Source organism: Elephantulus edwardii, unplaced genomic scaffold (genome assembly GCF_000299155.1).
Source record: "Elephantulus edwardii isolate Elephantulus edwardi_28Jun2011 unplaced genomic scaffold, EleEdw1.0 scaffold00031, whole genome shotgun sequence".
NCBI lineage: Eukaryota > Metazoa > Chordata > Mammalia > Macroscelidea > Macroscelididae > Elephantulus > Elephantulus edwardii.
In genome coordinates this window covers 10,159,263-10,179,029 of record NW_006399781.1, presented here as the reverse complement: position 1 = coordinate 10,179,029, position 19,767 = coordinate 10,159,263, and the positions used below count along the sequence as shown (strand labels likewise).

At 38.2% G+C, this 19,767-nt stretch overlaps 1 protein-coding gene and 1 pseudogene across 1 annotated transcript in view; both read right to left on the bottom strand.

Annotated features, from left to right (window-relative positions):
- SENP2 (SUMO1/sentrin/SMT3 specific peptidase 2) overlaps positions 1-19,767 on the bottom strand; it is a 33,119-nt gene that overhangs the window by 1,532 nt on the left and 11,820 nt on the right. The window contains exons 7-16 of the mRNA XM_006884091.1: positions 19,255-19,358; positions 17,413-17,507; positions 16,789-16,840; positions 16,051-16,114; positions 13,077-13,253; positions 10,223-10,354; positions 5,882-6,085; positions 5,267-5,346; positions 2,486-2,570; positions 464-559 (exon numbers count right to left, since the gene is read on the bottom strand). Coding sequence (XP_006884153.1) covers positions 464-559; positions 2,486-2,570; positions 5,267-5,346; positions 5,882-6,085; positions 10,223-10,354; positions 13,077-13,253; positions 16,051-16,114; positions 16,789-16,840; positions 17,413-17,507; positions 19,255-19,358 — 1,089 coding nt within the window. The remainder of the gene's footprint in view (positions 1-463; positions 560-2,485; positions 2,571-5,266; positions 5,347-5,881; positions 6,086-10,222; positions 10,355-13,076; positions 13,254-16,050; positions 16,115-16,788; positions 16,841-17,412; positions 17,508-19,254; positions 19,359-19,767) is intronic.
- LOC102867251 lies at positions 14,454-14,964 on the bottom strand (annotated as a pseudogene).

Below are 19,767 nucleotides of genomic sequence, written 5' to 3'. Positions count from 1 at the left end.
CCATTTTCTCCCTTGGAGCAGCTGGTGAATTTGAACTGATAGAGAGGCATGGTCTTTGGGTTAGTGCAATTTCCTGCGGACTAGGCTATGCAGGGCCACAGAGAGCCAAAGTTCATCAAAACAGAAAGGGAGAACAGTATTTATTCACAGTTCTATCTGAGGCTTTTAGCCAAAAGCTCAGTAGGCCTGATTTACTTTGCTCTTACACAGTGTGACCTACTTCTTCCTTTGGCCTGAAATATTACTAACACACAAAGCCAGAACACTGGAGTTCAAAAATACGGAAATTGTTCACTGTCACCAGGGCAAATAATAAGCCTGAACCTCTCCAGAGGAGGGCTGTGGCTACAAAAGGCAAGACTAGCCTAGCTAACATGGGAGCTTACTGTGTGCCAGACTCTGGCAAGTGCTTTAAGCTGATCTAATTTACTAATAAGTACGTGCATGTGAAGTCTTCACTCACCTGAGTAAATGTGATAGGTTTGTCTCTAGAGATATAATCTGCATATTTACAAGTAAACATTCCACAATCACTTCCATTCAACTGTTGAGGAATCTCCTAAAATTAAATTAAAAAGAAGGGAGAAGGAGGTGAAGCATCATCAGATAAGAACTCTCCTGACACACTCACACTCTCTCTCTCTCACACACACACAACACACACACACACAGAGGCTTACTCTAAAATCCAAAACAAACCCACCCTCAACTGAGGGTTTCTGAGCCTATAAATCTTTATGGGAGGAGACTGGCTATCTTTCTGCTCAAGAGCAGTGGATTCACAGTTGACTGTGATTCGCAACCCAACATTACTCAATACATCACCAGGACTCCTTGGTCTTACTCTTAAGTAGTACAAAAACCTTTAGCATGATGTAGAGTATGTGACCTCATAAAAAATGTTTTTCAGCAGAACAGAGAAAAGCAAAATGAGAGTTCCATCTTTTATCTCAAAAGCAAAGAAATAAAATTGAAAGAAGGAACCAGGAATTCAGACACTTTTATAAATTTTGAAAATGGCTATCTGTGGTTCAAGAAGAAATGTACTTAAAATACAACCAAGCTACTCCAATATTGCTGAGTGTAGTTTCTCATCTCTAGCCAAGGGACCTCCTTCGAACTCCACAGCTTCAAGAAGGAGAAAGAAACCTCTTGACAACCTTTAACCATTTGGAATCTGATTATTCAGGTGGGTTCTAAAGCTAAGTGAGAACTCGGCGCAAACAGCACTGGTGCATAAACCAAGACGGCAGATTCTAACTTCACATTCATTAAACTCACATGTCCCCAACCCTGTGCTATGTTGCTCTAATCTTCAGCAGCCCTTTACACACTCTGGCTGTCAGTCATAAAGGGCACACAATTATAAGAGTATGGAAGAGGCTAGAAAACTAGATTACTGGAAAGGAACTCAGTGGGAGAAAATGGGCAATCTCTTCTGTGTCATTTACAGCCTCCAAAAACCCACTGGAGGGTCAGCTATGACTGGCTACAGTTCAATGGTAATGAGTTTTACTGTGAAAAAGAGCACACAAGCAGCCCACCCCTACACTTTTCTCCATTAGAAACACAGAATCCAGCAGTATAGCATCTCTCACTGTGGACAGGACTGCTGCTAAGTCAATTGTGACTCACAGGGGCCCTCCATCAGGCTGCCAATGCTCTAATCTTAACACAAGGAGATGTCCTCATCTTTCTCCTAGCTAGTGGTAGCGAATTGGGACTGTGGCCCTTTTGATTAGCAGCCCGACACTTGTTCTACTATGGCACCACGGCTTTGGACAGGAATGCAGAACCGTCACACATGAAGGAAAGGAATGTGCTTCCTTTACTATTACATTTCCTGGATCAGAACACAGTATTCACCCTAACAAATGCTTCTTGAACCTGTGCTTTCTTCAGGAAATGTCAAAGCATAACCTTCTAATTATTCAACAGAAAAACAAAAAGCATTTGGATAAAAACAGCTTAGTTACTACAAAGGTCAGAGCTCAAGGTCAATTTATATAGCAGATTTTAAAGGAAAGCCATTAGGACTCAAAGATGGATGCATTTTCAAACTCTGAATATCAAATATGGGAAGATACAGACCAGATTCAAAATAGCTCCTTGATTCTGATGACCCGCAGCATGGAATCCTTGAGACCCATATAAATAAAATTTCCTGATAAAAAATCTGGACAAGAGCTCTAAATTTACATTAACACTAACCAAGAAAAGTAACTGACGTGAATGGCTTTTCTTCTTTAATTCTGAGACAGCTGCTAGCACATTTACATTTGGGCCAAGAAGACAGAAGCTAAGAAGTCAGGGACTGGGTTAAATTCATTGCAAAAGATTCAGCAGCAGGTCAGTCCTGAAGAAGTCTATCTGAGGAGAATGAATGCCTGAGGGGTGACCGAGGGGAGGAAGGACACCATGGGAACCATGTGAGGCTGGCATAGAAGGCATCCCAGCATTTCAGATTCAGATTATCTTCACTTACGTGTGGCTTCATGCTGTAATGGGTCCATTCTAAAAGGTTTAGATCAATATTTCTTTTGGTCTTACTTTCATCCTGTAAATACTGACTGAAAAAAAAAACAACAAAGAAGAAATATATCCATGAATCCCTATGGACACTTAGTATCATGATTACAAAGGACTTTATGACATTTCCCAAGGAGGTCTTGCCCAAACCCTATTAGAATTTAAGTGTGATGGGATCTTTGCTCTTTACATTTAATTCTTGTTGGGTTTTTTATTTTCCAATTACAAAAATTGCACATGTTTGCTTTCAAATGTTAAACATATAAAATAAAAATCAAAAGACCTCCTGCAATAACTTGCAGTTTGCAGCATGTATTCTGTATTCCACCTCCATACACACAATTTAAAAATCATTATTTTACTTTTAATAAGTAAGCTCTTTATGTTATATTTTGCAACTTGCTTTTTCTTTCTTAAAAACAGACAAGAAACAAGACAACTGGCTTGGACAGTCTACCTCCCCCCACCTAAATCACTGCCCAGAGAGACTGTTGTAAATTAAAGGAGACCAAACAGACATTAACCGAGTATAACATGAACTTGGACTGGGACCCTATATGGGCAGGGGCAGATCTGTTTCACAGAGTTTTCAATGGCTGATTTTTGAAGTACATTTCCAGGCCTTTCTTCTGAGGTACCTCTGGGTGGATCTCAAACCACCAACCTTTCAGTTAGTAAGAGCTTAACAGTTTGTCCTGCCCAGAGTTCCCACATACTACTACTGATCATTTTCTTAAGTGTGATGATGGCATTGCAGTTATATAGTAGAATTTCCCTGCTGTTCAGAGATGTGCACTGAAGTAATAATTATATACAAACCTCTAGGCTATCAAATTTAACAATCCAGGCATCTTGGTTCTCAAGCTAAAGTAGGCCAGTGTTAAACTAGGATGACATACACACTTAAATAGGGAAAATATCACTAGTAAATGGGTAAAATTGGCTCTTACTGAGTAAAAAGCCAAGGTTGGTAATCCTCCATGCTCAACTCTATGCAAGAAAATCTGCTTAGTATCTAATTTCTCATGTTAGGGGGAAATTCCATTTTTCTACTTGGAGCGCAGGGATGTTAATGGAAACAAGCTGAGAAACATCAGCTCGGAGACATTAGGGAGAAGGTGTGGGCCTCAGGTATCCATGGGAAGGAATTTACCACACTTAAAAAGGAGCAAAGAACCAACAAACACTATCAAGGAAATAAAACCATGAGTCCTTTTTTAAGTCCTATTATAATTAGCAATCAAAACAATGTATTTAAACTTTGAAAATTAAATCAGAGTAATATAAAAAAATTTAAAAACTACAATGTATAATTCCACTAAGAATATTTGTATGTTTGAAAATGTATATGTATGTGTACACATACATATAAATATATGCATTTTTTTATATAATTCTTTCTTATACAATAAAAACCAACTACTTTATAAAACATTTGGTAAATCTTATAATTTTTTTTTTAATGTGTGTACCATCAAATTGGATCTGACTGGTACAGCAGAGCAGCTGGTGGATTTGAACCGTGCACCTCTGAGATTGCAGTGCAGTTTCCTGCCACTAGGCCACCAGAGTTCGCCAAATCTTATAATTTTTAAAAAATTCTCTATACTTCTTGAAAAGAAATTTACAAGGTAAAAATTATGTTTTTTTTATTAAAGCTGAATAATGACTAGGGATGACGGGAAAATTGATGCCTTTGAAAAGCTGTGGTGCTAGAGAAGAGTACTGAATGGACTGCTAGGAGAACAAACAAGTTCATCCCAGAGAGGGTGAAAACAGGCTTCTCCTTGGAGTCAAGGATTCTGAAGCTTCATCTGACATACTTTGGACATGTTGCAAGGAGGGACCAGTCGTTGGAGAGGGACATCATGCTTGGAATGGTGGAGGGACAGCGCAGGAGAAGAAGACCCTCAATGAGATGGATTGATTCAGTGACTGGGGTAAGAGTGGTAGGTGTGTTGGAGACAATAAGGTTGGCATAGGATAGAGCAGTATTTAGGGCTGTTGTACACAGGGTCGCTATGGGTTGCAAGCAACTTGATGGCACATAGCAACAACAATTAAAGTAATAGTGCACAAAGAGAGAACTGAGCTAATTATCAGTTATTATAGCATTTTATCGTAGGATTTAACAAGTTTATTTATCCCTACTCAAGTTAAAAATAGAAACCTTCATTTACTTCCAATAAGCAGAGAGGTTCAACATGGGCTCATCTTACTGATATGCTTCCTCAATATCATTCATGTTAATATCTCACACAGAAAATAACTAAATATGTCTTAAAAGAATGTTTTCCGGCAATTATAACTTGAAACAATTGCCCAGAGACTATTACTCAAAAATTACTGCTAGATTCTATGAGATGAAGCTAACCATCATGAAAGCACAAAGATAAGTTGGCTTAGAAATGTAGAAGCATAATAACCCCCAGCTAACTGTCTTGAAAATACTCAGACTAAGGCAATCCTAAAGAAATTAAATTTAAATCACATGGATATAGTAGGAATCATTTACATGAGGACAAATGACAAACTCATTTTTAATGATGGAATTAAAAACTACTTCTTAACTGGAATCAGACATTGGATTGTTTTTCAACAAGAAGTTAAATTCAAGTTAAACCCAGAATGACTGGGAAGAGAGGCCACCATCTATCAGTTTCCTAGTGGTAGAAAGAGAATGTATCATCTATTAACGGCATCAGAGCAACAGTGAAACTGATGAGCATGTACTTACAGGAGAATCTCACAGATCCTGTGGCCTTTCTGTCCCATAGAATCCAAATATGTAAGACATTTTTTTCGTAGGTCTATAACCTATAGTGGAAGAATATCCAGAAAACTTTTAACTGTAGCAGAAAATTTTCACTTATAAAAAGAAATGCACTTTTATAAGTAATATATGTATTAACATAAATTAATTTCTAAGAAAAGTTTTAAAGAAACCTCACAGATGGCATTACAGTTTTATTGTATGAAATTATCTATTTTCCTCCCTAGAAAAGGGAAATTTATTCATTAAAACATGAAATGGTCTTCTCAGAATGACAGGATTTTTTTTCTCCTGCTTTCTTTTTAAATCTTTACCTTTCTACAATAAACCTGTATCATCTTGAATACAAAACTAAACAGTCCCCATGAGCATTAACACCCTTTCTTGCTGAGAACAAGAGCTCCCCCAGGACAGGGACAGGTCTTCTAACTTCCAATGTAGTTCCACGTAGGGGCTCTGAGGGGCTCTGCAGCCTCTGCCTCCTTCACCACTGGCCTTTCATTGACACAACAGGGTGTTCTTCATAATTTAAGAAAATAATTTTTACTGAAATTCCAACAATTAACTTTCTCAACTCACCACCAGACTCCAGTGTACCTTCCGATGAATAGGCACCAGAATAAGTTCTTGATCAAAGAGATTTATCCCTTTGGTCCATCTTTTTACTGCTTGGTAACCCCCAGACCTTAATTTAGGGTAGAAGAAAGTACTAAATGCATGAAGTGCTGGATAGCCTTGCTTTTTATTTCTTTCCATCAGAAGGTTCATGTAAAAATTAATGACCTAAAAAAAAAAAAATTAATGACCTGTAAAATTCTAAGAGAGGAAAAGTCAGAGCATGGCAAGTAAATTACTGAAACTAAGTATCACCCAACTTAGGCTGAAATGGGAGAAGGCAAAAAGTTTAGGGAAGAGAAGGCACCAAAGGAGTGGATAAAAGGACTGACAAACATAATTAGAGGATAAAAAGCAAGATGTACACAATTAGTGCAAACGGGGAAGGATTACAAAGGAATGAAATTATTTTCTGAAGCATATGACTAATATTTAAAAGAGCTAGGAGAGGGTTCCCAAGGAAAGAAGTTTGTGAAATACTGACAAGGTATTTGAAACTGTATTTTCATATTATGAAAACAAATATGCCTAAATAGGAACTGGAAGTAAATTTTACTATACGTAAATTATACCTCAACTAAAAAATTTTTAGGTGGAATGAATTATACAAAACACTAGTAGTTTGTTATTTTAAGCGGTGATTACTTTTGAGTTATATCACTTTCCTTTCCCCCCTTCCCTTTTCCTGTATTTTTAACATTTTCTATAATAACTTCCATTTGTAATACAGAACAGGTCACACAACAGGTTTAGTCATAAGGGACTGGAGCCTGGATGGGGCAAGCTACTTGTAATCACTTGCTAATTGGAAGGTTGTAGGTTTGAAACTTTTGAGTGGATCAAGATAAGAAAGGTCTGACTCGCAGTTCGAATCTACCAGATACTTCGTTGGAGAAGGAAGGGTAAATCTCCTCCTGTGCCAGTCAGATCTGATTTGACAGTACACAACAAGAAAAACAAAAACAACCAAAAATTTTTTTTTTCTTTCTTTCTTTTTTTTTTTAAATAAAATCCTTCAGAGTACTTCTATCTGTAACATATGGCAATTTAATAGTCATGAGTTTCAGTGCAATTCCTTACCAGTAAGCCACCAGGGCACCTTACTTTACACATATACTGAAAAGTACAAATGTGAGTACAGATGGTAGTATCTATATTCCAAGTGTAAATACAGATATAAGTGGGCAGGTACATATATTCAGTGAAGACAGATGATACTCCTTAGATATAACCAAACTGCTTCCAAGCTTGGTCTTCAGGGGTTGAAAGCTTAGGATAATGGTCTCCTGACACAACACAGTTAACTGACATAATAAAGTTCACAAAGTTCATGATCTGCATTCTAGTAGAGTGAGCACTAGCTGAGGTCTTAAGTGCCTCAGAACAGCTACTTCAGAAGCAACTCTGGTCTCTATTCCTTAGGAGCAAAAAAGGAGATGGTAACTCAAATCTCCGAGAAGTTACAAGTCTACAGGACTGACAGCCTACAAAAGGCAACAGCTCAATGACCCTGAGATCAGAAGCAGATGGTAATCAGCTACCACCATTAACCAATCTGACTGGGTCACAATAGATAATTATGGTTAGAATAGGAGGGAAATGCAAAACAAAACTCAAATTCTTAAAAAGGACTACACAACTGAACCAAGGCTCCGTGAGACTAATGCAGAGATACTATTTTTTATTGTTTTGTGCTTCGAGTAAGGTTTGCAAATCAGTTTCCCACACATTCATCTGTGCACATTTTGGTTTCTGATGTCCTCCACTCTAACAGCTTGCTTCCCTCCTCGTGATTCTCATTTCCCTCCATCCTTCTGACCTATCTCCTCCCATCTTCTGAGCTTTCTCCCAGGTAAGTATTGCACTAACAAGCTTGCAGAACTAATTTTCCTAATCAATGAACTAGAAGGGAATAAGGAGTGAGTACCTTCACAGAGCTATTGTTCACTTGACAAGCATGCCTATTGTTTGGCAGGAAGTTGAGTCCCAGGGATAAATTTAGTTATAGGTTTAAAGGATTAATGCGGTTTACAGTTTAGGAGTTCATACCTCAAGCTCTATGGGGTCAGAAGCCTGAACTTTTTTTAAAATTATTTTCTTATTATTATTATATGAGTTGATTTACAAAATTTGAATACATTATTTTCCAGAACAGATTCTTTCAATTTCCCTCACCGCCCCATCCATCAAATGATACAATTCCATGATTAATCCGTTCCCTCCTCCTGAACATCCTCATCCCTCCACTTTCACCCTCTCCCACCTTTAGACCCTTATACTCATTCTACAATAATGGTTTCATATACTAAACAGGCTTTTGAAATGATTTACATAATAACTGATAAATTTGGAAATTTGTCCAATTGGTCCCTACATTTTAGAGATTCACTGTCTTAGTTATCTAATGCTGTTATAGCAGAAATATCACAAGTAGGTGGGGTTAACAAACATTTATTTTCTCACAATTTAGGAGGCTAGAACTCTTCACAGCACTCAAGGAAGGCTTTCTCTATGTCAGATCTGGGATAGGTCTTTGTCTCATCAATTTTACTGATTTCTGGGGATTTCCATCTGTCTCGAGATCTATCTTCTCCCATTTCTGCTTACTTAATCTATTCCTTTATTTTATTATTTTTTTTGGTCAGAGATTGAGCCAAAACACATCTTACATTAGTCTTGGCTCATTAACACATATAGCATATTCCTAAACGGTATTATAACCATAGGCATAACTATTAGGATCTACAACATATATTTTTGAGGATGCAATTAAATCTGTAACATTCTGCCTTTTGGGCCCTGACAAATTCATTTTCTTTTCCTATGGGAAACACACAGATTTTCCTATTACATCATCCCCAAAGTCTTACATCAACTCTCAGCCCAAAATCTCATGTTCTGAGTCATCTATATTGCATATAGTGTATTGCATCCTTAGGCCAATTTCATCTTCAACTATGAATGTGTGAAATCTAGATCACAAGGGATTTGTTTCTAGAGCATAAAGGTGGAACAGGCACAAGATAGACATTTTCAGTACAAATGAGAGAAAATTGGAGAGAGATAGACATTCAACAGAGTCCTGGACATTTTTGTAATTTCTGAGTTTTGTTCAACATTTTTCTCCTGTTTAGTCATCTTGGAGTGGTCAACAGTAGAAGCTGGGTACCATCTAGTTCTTTTGAAATAATGGAGGCTGAAGTTCATGTGGTGACACTCTTTACTTCAAACCAAAACTATCCCAAGATCACCTTTTAGCAGAAAAGCCAAGTGATGCACAAAATAAAGGTTGGTCCCCATCATCTCAGTGATCTATTAAAAAAACCTGTATGAGGCCAAAGGGACCATCTTTAATCTAAAGCAAAACAAGAACAGGGAAGGGAAACTAAAGCACTGGAGGTGGAACAACCAATCATACAGCGCGCTGACAGAACACGAAAACAGAAACACCTAACGTCACTGACCAATCTGGGTGCAAGTTGTCAAACAGGAGCCTAACTTGCTATGTAAATTTTCACTAAAAACAAAAAGTATTATTTAAAAATCAAAAAACAACTAAGGATCACAACAACAGGCTTAAGCAAAGTAGAGGATGCTAGGATGGCACAGGATTGGGCAGGGGTTCAACCTGCTGTACTTGGGGTCACTAAGAGTCAATTGACGTCAAAATGCCTACAAACAACAACAAGGAACCCTATGTGCTCATTATATAGACTCTTCTTCAAATAAAGGCACTGCAGGATTACTGTAAGGGTGCCAGGTTATTGGAGTGATAGGGGAAGAGAATTAAAGGGCAATTTTGTTGAATACAAATGTGAAATTAAAAAAAAAAACAACTAAGGGCCAGCTTTTGCTGAATATCTAAGGATATAAGACAACAAATGAAGCAAATGTCAAGTTTTCAAGCCAATGAAATACAGATATATATATATATGTGTGTGTGTGTCACACACACACACACTGTGTACTTATCAAGACTGACATAGCCTGTATTATTGAAAAATGTAAAATGGCTCCTATAAGAAATCATCCAAATTAAGCATCAATGGCTGCTTCCGTCCTTCCATTCACTGTATGTCTCCAGGGTGTATAAATAAAACAGTGAAGTGTTGAATAAAATCAGGCATAGGTAAAGAAGAGGAAAATACAGAAAATGGCAGCAAATAATTAAAATTTAAAAAGAGATGTAATGGTTTTTGTTTTAAATAAAGCAAGAAATTGCTTTATCAATCCCTTATTAATAGAAATACAGCAAACAACTAAACATCATAGTAATTAAAGTGGAAAAGAAACACGTGAATTTACTTCATCATTGAGCCAGTGATAGTTCCTCAAGGTCTGGATGTCACCACGAGTGATGCGCAGTTTGAAAGCACTGCTAAGGATCTCGTCCTGTGAGCCGTGGCCAAGGGCATGGCTGATTTCTTTTTCCATGTCCTGAATGAATTAGAAAGTCCAGAGATTGCTAATTTAATACAGAACCACTACCAGATTATGAAAAGTCAGAGGAAAATACCATCAAAGACCAGCTAAAATACAATGTATAACTATCAAAGACCAACTGAAACACAAATGTATACAAATTTTGAACACATACCAATATAAAGTAAAAAGTATACATGTAAAAAAAAATACAACTAAACTGAAATACAAAAACAGGTATGTAGGCCACTAAGGAGGAGGGACCAGTCCTTGGAGAGGGATGTCATGCTTGGGAGGGTGGAGGGACAGCGCAGGAGAGGAAGACCTACAATGAGATGGATTCATTCAGTGACTAGGGTAATGGGATTAAGTGTGTCGGAGATGGTGAGATTGGCACAGGATAGGGCAGAGTTTAGGGCTGTTGTGCATAGGGTCGCTATGAGTCACAGGCTACTTGACGACACATAACAACAACAACAGGCCACTAAGTGGTCTTATCACTACATACATTTGCTATTAGCTTCTAGAAACATTAGTAGTAACATTTACACTTAAAGTATAGCTACTTTATTAAGCACATCATTAATCTTAAGTTTGGGACAGGTATCACTGCCAATTTTTATGGAAGAGAAAATCAAAGTCCTAGTCCTGTGAACTCAGGTTACATGATTCAAGTCATAAAATTATTAAAGGTAAAGCTAAGACTGAACCCAGGTGTGTCTGATTTCCAAGCCTTGTTCCTTTCACAATACCAAAATTCTTATTTAACACTTAATTTAACTTTTATATTAAAATATCAAAATACTAAAATTAGGGCATTTAAAAGGCCACCCTATTAATACTTGATACAAAGAAAGTAAGAAAGGCAGAAGTTTGAAAAACAAGGCAACAATTGCAGCCTCGTTCAACAGACAGCTTTTTTATTCTAAAGAGGTAAGCAGATAAATATTTAAGCTAAAAATTTAAAAAAAAAAAAGGATCTTCTGGGGGGTGGGAGGGGGACAAAACCAAATAAAACAACAAAACCACACTTAAACACTTTAAAAAAAAAAAAAAAAAAGGATCTATAAATGCAACGGAAACTTCTTCCCTCCACTTATCTTAATACTGCTTCCTCCACCGCACAGTGTTGCTTTTTTTAATGGAACTTTCTCTCCATGTGCATGCCCAACAAAGAATATGTGCTTCCAATCTATGTACTGACTAGAAACTGCCCACCAGCTACTAAACAAAGGCGGCCTGGTGGCAAAGTAGTGAAGCACTGGGCTGCCAGCAGAATGGTAAGCTATCGGAAGCCACCAGCCACTCCTGAGAAGGAAGATGAGGCTGTCTCCTCTAGTTAAGATTAGAGACTCAGAAAGGCCATGGGCAGTTGTCTTGAGTCAGAACTGACTGGATGGGGGCAGATCTGGTTCTGAATTTGAGAAGTGGCAAGGAAAGCTATGCTGCTAACTCAAAGGTCATGTCTTTCTGGTGGTTCAAGTCCACTGACTGCTCTGTGGGAGGACAGGCAATCTCCTTCCCTGAGATTTATCTTCTCTGAAAACCAGAATGAAGGTCAGTTACGAGCTGGTTCCAACTGGGCAGCAATGAAGAGGAATAAGACAAAGAGCACTGGTGGTGTGGTCTGCAGGGAGTTGTGCTGCTAACCACTCTGGCAGTCTGAACCCACCAGCCGCTCTATGGGAGGAATATGGACCAGGCCCTCCCTGTGACTGACAGCCTCTGAAAACCCACTGTAGGGCCAGCAAGGAGTTAGTTCCAACTCCATGGCAATGAGTTCAAGTTGGTTCTGTGTTCTTGTTTTGTTTTGTTTTGTTTTTATTTTTGCGTAAGTGTACCGTCAAATCAGATCTGACTGGTACAGGAGGAGATTGTCCCTCCTTTTCCCGGCAGAGCATCTGGTGAATTCGAACCCTGTGCCTCTGGGATTATAGTTGCAGCTCCTTGCCACTAGGCCACCAGAGCTCCCCAGGTTCTGTGTTCTTAAGCAAGATAATAAAAACCTTGGTGCCACAGTTCATAATGAGTCAGGCTCCTAAACAAAAGTCAGCAGTTCAAATCTACCGACTGCTCTGAAGAAAGGTGGCCAGTTATTTCTTGTAAAGACTGATATTCTTGGAAACTCAACGGAGGGTATCTATTAGCTGGAAACTACTTGATAGCAGGTTTTGTTCAGACAATGGTAGAGAGAAAGCCAAAATGCAGATTGTACACATTAAATGAGAATTTCTAAGCAAGTTAATTTTCTTGTTTTCTGTAAGTTTTTATTATCTACAAAAGCAATAGTCAATGAAAAGGACATTTAAGCAAACCATTATCACATCAATTGCAATGAACTCATTCCTACTGCCAAACCTATGCATCTAATTTAACCTATTCTTTTTTATTTTATAAATTTTTTTAAATTAATGTTAATGAACATTTATGGAGATTTTAGATTTCCACTAAAGGTTGGGAAAATAAATCTAGAAAGAATCCAGCATATCCCAGGATGCATGCAGTTATGACTACTCACATTTTCAGATCATCAAACTTATCCCCTAGTGATCCTTCATGGATCACTAACTGAGTGACAGCCAAGGTGACTGAACAAAAACAGATTTTTTTTATATATTCACCTTTCTCTACTCCAGCCCGGAATAAGGCTCTCAAAAGAAAACATTCATTCAAGTCTAAAATAGCTGAAGTTATTTAGAAACATGCCTCCTACTTGGAGCAACACGAGGGACAATACCTCTGTAAGTTCAAGAAGCTCATCTGTTCTTCTCTCTCTCTCTCTGCCCGAGTAATTCTTTTCTCGTGTCTCAAGGACTGACATTTTCCTCCTGAATAAGCCATTGCTTCCGCTGCCCAGGCGGAGCCGGGCGGACACTTCTTCAGACAGGTCAGGCTCCAGCTGATGTCCTCTCCTCTGATCAAAAAAGTGTCTATATTTTATCGACATGGTTCATACTTGCACATATAAACAGATTGCAAATGAAATACAAAATGGTACCTTTATCTTGTTAGAAAAGAGAATAAACAAATTGCCAAATGAGAATACAAAATGATGCATAAAACATAGGATCACAGGAAATCAAAATTTAAAACTTAGAATATTCATCCCTTTCGCTGGCTCTAACAAGAAAAAAATATCTTCAAGTCTTATATCCCAATTAAGAAGCAGTCCTGGTAGTGTAGTGTGCAACATACTGGGCTGCTAACCCAACGATCAGCAGTTCAAATCCATCACCTGATCTTCAGGAGAAAGATGAGTTGTTAACTCTCATTAAGACTGACAGCCTTAGAGACCATATGGAGATTCCAATCATGAGTTGGATACAACTGGAAAGCAGTAGATTTAGCCCAATTAAAAGGAATATGATGAAAAAGCATTTTTGAGAAAAAGCAGAACAAGACATAAGGTAATTGATTGTACCAATCAATTCCTTCCTTATTTCCTTGTACTCAAGAAGCTGTTGGACCTCCCCCCAGTCCCAGGTTATAATGCAGGCTCCTCAGCCAGATATTAAATACCTTCACTCTGCCCTTATCGACTTGTACACCACAGGTGACAAAAGAGTTCCTCCACTCCGACACGACATTGGGAACAACAGAGAAGGGAAAACCTTAAGACCAATTCTCATGAAGAGGTGCAGTAGAAGATAAACCTGACCGAGCTGATGCTCAATACAAAGTTGCTGTGAGGTGCCCCTGAGTTGACCACACCTGACAGCAACTCTGAACAAGACACCTGAATCCTACCCTATCCTGTCCCATCCTCACCATCTCTGTAATGTGCAAGCCCATTACTGAAGTCACTGTGTGACTGCAATCTGTCTCGCTGAGGATCTTTGAGGATCTTCCTCTCTTTAACTAACCCTCTACTTTTCCCAGCGTGCTGTGTTTTTCCAAGGTCTGGCCCTTTTGGACATGTGAGATAAGGTTTTACCACTCTTGCCTCTAAAGAGCACCGTAATTGCACTTGCTCCAAGACAGATTTGTTTGTTCTTTTGGCAATTCTGTATATTCAATACTCTTCACCAACACAACTCAAAGGCATTGATTCTTCTCGTCTTTTTCTTTTTTTCTGGCTACATGTTAATTCAACACAAAACAATTCCCTCCAACTTTACTGAGGTGGCTGACCACCTCCATGACCAAATCTGCCTCTAAACTGGAATTCAGCTGCTGACCCAACCCCACCCAGCCCCAGCTTTCTTGTCGGCACCAGGAGGCACTGTGCTCCGTCTGTATGTGTCTCTGTCAGCCTCTCCTGGAGTCAGTCTTGCAGGTCATTCACCTTCCAGACATTCAGGTTGTAGTCTGCTAGTCTCAGGATGGCTGTGGTACGGGGTGGTGCAGGGCGGTGTACCCAATCTCAGGGGGGCAGGTGGAGGTAAACATGCAGATACCGGGTACCCTCTTTGGTAAGGTAGCAGAAGGAATGTCTCCATGAGAACTGTTCCTTCATACAGCCTATGACTTGAGACTCTGCATGGCCTTCTAGACAGGAAGGTTTGCCATGTTTTTGTCTGCCAGTCAGGGTACTCTGGCATGTGAATATCGTTCTTGGCCACCATCACCCCCTCCTTAAAAAGGAGTTCACATATGGCAATCAAGTTCTTCTTATGCATCAACATTGCAGTGGTGGCTGTGTCTGAAGCAGGGACTGGAAAGGCTTGTATTTCTTCCTCACTGTCTAACTTACACATGCCCTAGCTTACACACACATTATAAAATGTTTAACAACCTAAACTTCAAGTTTGCATTTTATTTAGCAATATTTCTTTGAAAACTGGATTTGTAGCCAAAAGGCTTGTCAAATTTATCACTATTATTGGCACTACTATGAAGATCACAGAACACTTCTTATTCCAATATTTGTATGATCATTGTTAAGTGCCACTGAGTAGAATACGATTCACAGGGCCCCTATGAACAGATGTGAAGCCTGTCCTCTCCAATGCTATCTTCACCATCTCTGACACACTGAAATCCACTGCAGCAACCACTGTGTCAATCTACCTGGTTCCACTCGTTGGCCATCCTCCACTCTCCCAAGCATGATCTCTCTCTCCAAACTCATGTAGAAAATGTAAAATCCAATTAAGCATAAGATTGCTAATATTTTCAGGTAAAGCTGAAGCCTGACTCTGAAAATAGTCCTCAAGAACTCATCACTCCCTATTAACTAAAGACACATCTTTTAATAACATTATTTGTTGGTTTTGGGGTTTGTTTCTGTTTTTGATATTTTTAAATCCCCAGAAGAAGTCAAGCAGTAGAAACGAAGATTGGGATAGAGGCAACTTGGTCTCTGACTTTAATTTCTAAATGAAGAAGCTCCTGCATAGAAGTCATAACCCAGCAGGAAGTTTCATATCTTTATGTCTGCTCCTTTTCTAAGAGAACAATGAAACTGGAAATAAAAGTAATGTATATTCTCTTAACTCATTGCTGTTAAGTCAGAAACGACTCACAGCTCACTCTTGATTGGGTTTTCAGAGGCTGTAAATCACATTGGAGCAGTGCCCATCTTTCTCCCACACAGCAGCTTGTGGAATTGAATCGTTTGCCTTTGTCAGTGAATGCACTGGTGTTGTTAGGTGCTATCAAGTCGAGTATGACTCTACCCACTAGGCCACCTTGTTTATCATGAGCACCAAAATTTTCACCCAAGTCAGGGAAGGAACCAAGGAAAAAATGTAACTAGGGCTTCTACTTACACCTTCATTTTCAACTCTGATTCCAACTGTCTTCTCAGTATCAGAAAATTTCCCTTTTGAACATCTGAGGGGAAAAAAATTGAAATTGTAAAGTTTTGTTACTATATATTAGGTTAGTTTTAGAATGAAGATTTAGTAATATTAAGCAAAAATTGCTTTAAACTTATATAATCCTCCAAACCAGAATCTGGCCAACTTTTTTCTACAAAGGACCAAAAGTAAGTATTTTAGGCTCCACAGATCTTACAATTTCTGTATAATCTTCTCAACTCCGCCATTATCATGTGAAAGCAGCCAAGCATTAATAGGCAAATGAAGATGCATGGTGATGTTCCAACAGGACTTTATTCATAAAAGCAGGCAGATAAACAAGATGTCCTAGTTTACCAATCTTTGCTCTAAATTATTACCTAAAATAGCAAAGTGTGTTGAACAAACTTAACTATGCCTGTATGAGGGATACTGATCACTAGGGATACTCACTCCATCTACATTCCTGCCTAAGAGGCAAGTGCTCCCCAACTCCTATTCCTGAGAAGGAAGTGACAGCTTTCCAGGCCCGGGGAGTATAAAACGCTCAACCACTTCTGCATTCACGCACTTGAACAGTCACCAGAGCTGAGGAACAGTCACTATTCCTCAGACACAGTTAACTCAACAAATAAAACTTACTAAAAAAATATGCATCTACACACACACGTGCGTGTGCACACATGCACTCATATACTTAGTGTATACCTCTTTTCACTTCTCATTGAACATAGAGGTCCCCTTGTTTCAACAATTCTATCTGTGGGGATGGTAAAGAGAAGATTAAAAAGCATTATTTTTTAATTATAAACATTTCCTTTACTAACCAATTATACTAGAATTTCAATTTCATTTCCCAAGTATTAAGACATTTCTTTACACTGAAATGTTACAAATTCCAAAGAATTGCACCTTCTTTACAAACCAAGTTGTTTAAAAATTATATATCTCTTTGCTCTTTAAATATAATCCTTAAAGCAAATGGTCTCTGCTCATTTGGGAAAACTTTCATCTAGCAAACACTTTGTGTGTGAAATAAGAAAATAAAAGGAAATTAATTTTATGATCACAAAACAGTTACTATCACCCAGATTCCTAGGAATGATAATCACGAGGTATTTTTATGACTCTACTTCATACCGAAAGAACTTTTTTTCTTTAATCCCTGGAACAGGATAAGCTCCAATAATAAATGGCTTGATGTTTGACAATGCTTAAAAGTTGGTGAGTCATCTTTCATTGGTATGTCATTTTTCAGTTTCAGATACACCCTCTAACATGAACTAAAATCAATATATTTTTTTTAAAAAAAGATAAAATCTGGGAACTCACACTGTTTTGGAACAAACTGAGTTGTTCTGATTCCATGATGCTGCTCATCCCCCCAGCCTCTGGTCTTTAACATATCCATCTGGCTTCTTTGATAACTTCCAGACACAAAAGATAAGGATGATCAGATACAAAATAAAAGGCTTCCATAAACATTCATTATCCAAATTGAAGCCTACTGATTAGCCTGTTATATTAAGCTGCATCATAACACAGTCATTGTTAGGTACCGTGCAGTCAACTACGACACAATGAACAGAGCCCTACAAACAACAGATCTGAACCTTGCTCTATGCTGTGCCATTTTTACAGTCTCCCATATGCTTGAGCCTGCTGTTTCAGTCACCATTATAGACAGACTGCAGAGTGCCTAACCCTGATTCTCAAGGAGCACTGCTGAACTGCTAACTGGAAGGCTGACGTATCCAACCCAGTGTCTCTGCAGGATAGAGCCCTGAAGATCTGCTCCCATAAAGACCTAGCCAAGGAAACTATTTTTTTACCTATGATGGTTCAAAGGTGTCTGTTACATGGGGTTGCTGAGTTGGAATCAACTTGACAGCACATCTCACAATAAAATAATTCTGATTCTAATACTTCAGCTAAGTTACTTAGTCTTCAAGTTTCTCTACTTCAGCTAAGTTACTTAGTCTTCAAGTTTCTCTAGGTGTGAAATGGAATATTTTCAATCCTTAGCATTATCTTTCTTGTCAGGGTGTGCTGAAGATAAAACCTGAATGTGGGATGACTCATATAAATAAACTAAATCTTTCAAATGAATAAAACAAAGTGTAAAATGATATCCACAGATCCTAAAACAACATGCAAAAAGTAGGATTATAAAAAACAAATTAATTTGGGCATCTTGCTGATCTTATAAAAGCAATACTTCATTAATCACAGTGCTGATTCCAACAGTGGTGAGTGAAAATAGAAAAAACATTATCACACTTACCAACTGAGCTAAAAGAATTTTAAAAACACAAAACCGAAACCAAACCAAAAAAACAGCGTATAACGTAAGCTATAATTTTTTTATTAGTAAGCTATGTAGTCTTTTACCTTTTTACCTTCAATTTGCTAATACATCATTTCTGGGATCTGTCTGTATTACCACAATACTGTTAAAATTATCATACATACCTCAATCAGCTAAGTTTTGTGGACTTTCTCATTTTTTGCTCCTGTCTCACAGGTGAGTATAATGACAGCTTTTTTCTGTTATTCTCATCTATATGTGCAAATCATCAAAGAATACTTCTTAAGACCTGGGTGACTTTAGTCTTGGTCTTATCTTTAAGTGGAGAGTTTCCCATTGTGCTCAGATTATGTCCACTAAAATACCTTGGGGACTCGTCATTCACACATATACAAATGAGGGGTGCAGGGCGGAGAGAGAGGAAGGAAAAGAAAGAGACAGAAAGAAACTATGGAGAAAGAAGGGAGCAGAAATGGGCAGGATGGAAGAGAGAGGAACACAAAAAGAGACCTACACTGTGCGCAGTGAGTGTGTGTGTGTTGGAGAGAATGAGAAATCTGTCTGTTTCAAATCACAGAGTTTAGAAGTCCTCTTCTCTAAAACAGACTTCTCTAAAGTCCTCTTTGCTATAGCAGAATGTTAAGTAAGAATCCATTGGAACAAAAGATTCTAAAGCTAACACAGTTTTTCTCTTTAAACCACTGTTCTGTATAATCCATTATTCAATAAAACATTCAGGCTAGCACAGGGCTAGCTCCTGAATTGCTTTTTTTTTTCCTTTTCAGCAAAGCCATTCCTATCAAACTCGGTCAAAAATAATGAAAAAGATGTATAACAAAACATTTCTCTTTTTAGTTCATTTTTACCTATGATGGTTTGAGGATGTAGGAGAAACAGAGTTTCCATGACCTCCCTCTTTCAGTCGCTCCAGTAATTTTCGGTATTTCTCTCGCTCCTCTTTTTGAACACCCTAAATTAGCATAACAGAAAAATACCAGTATGAGAAATCAATACTTTTCATAGCGGAGATTAAGAGTACAAATAAAGCCCACAGGTAGTTTTTATTTGTTAGCTTTTAAATACCTTTGAATGACCTTTAAATTAACTGCCAAGTTTGAAATACAAAACAAAACAACCCAAAACATCTTGCCTTTGAAAAATGGAATCAACCAATCAGGACCTACACGGCTATCCTTTTAACACAGGACATAAGCTGTACAGCCCACATTACTCACTTTTATCATCTGCTTTATCTAAGATGACTTCTAAGTTTTTCACTTCAGAATTAACCGCAAAAGCACTTATCAGAAATCATCTATTTATATGCTCAAAATATGCAACTTCCTAAATGGAACAGGTCTCACCAAAGCCACAATTGC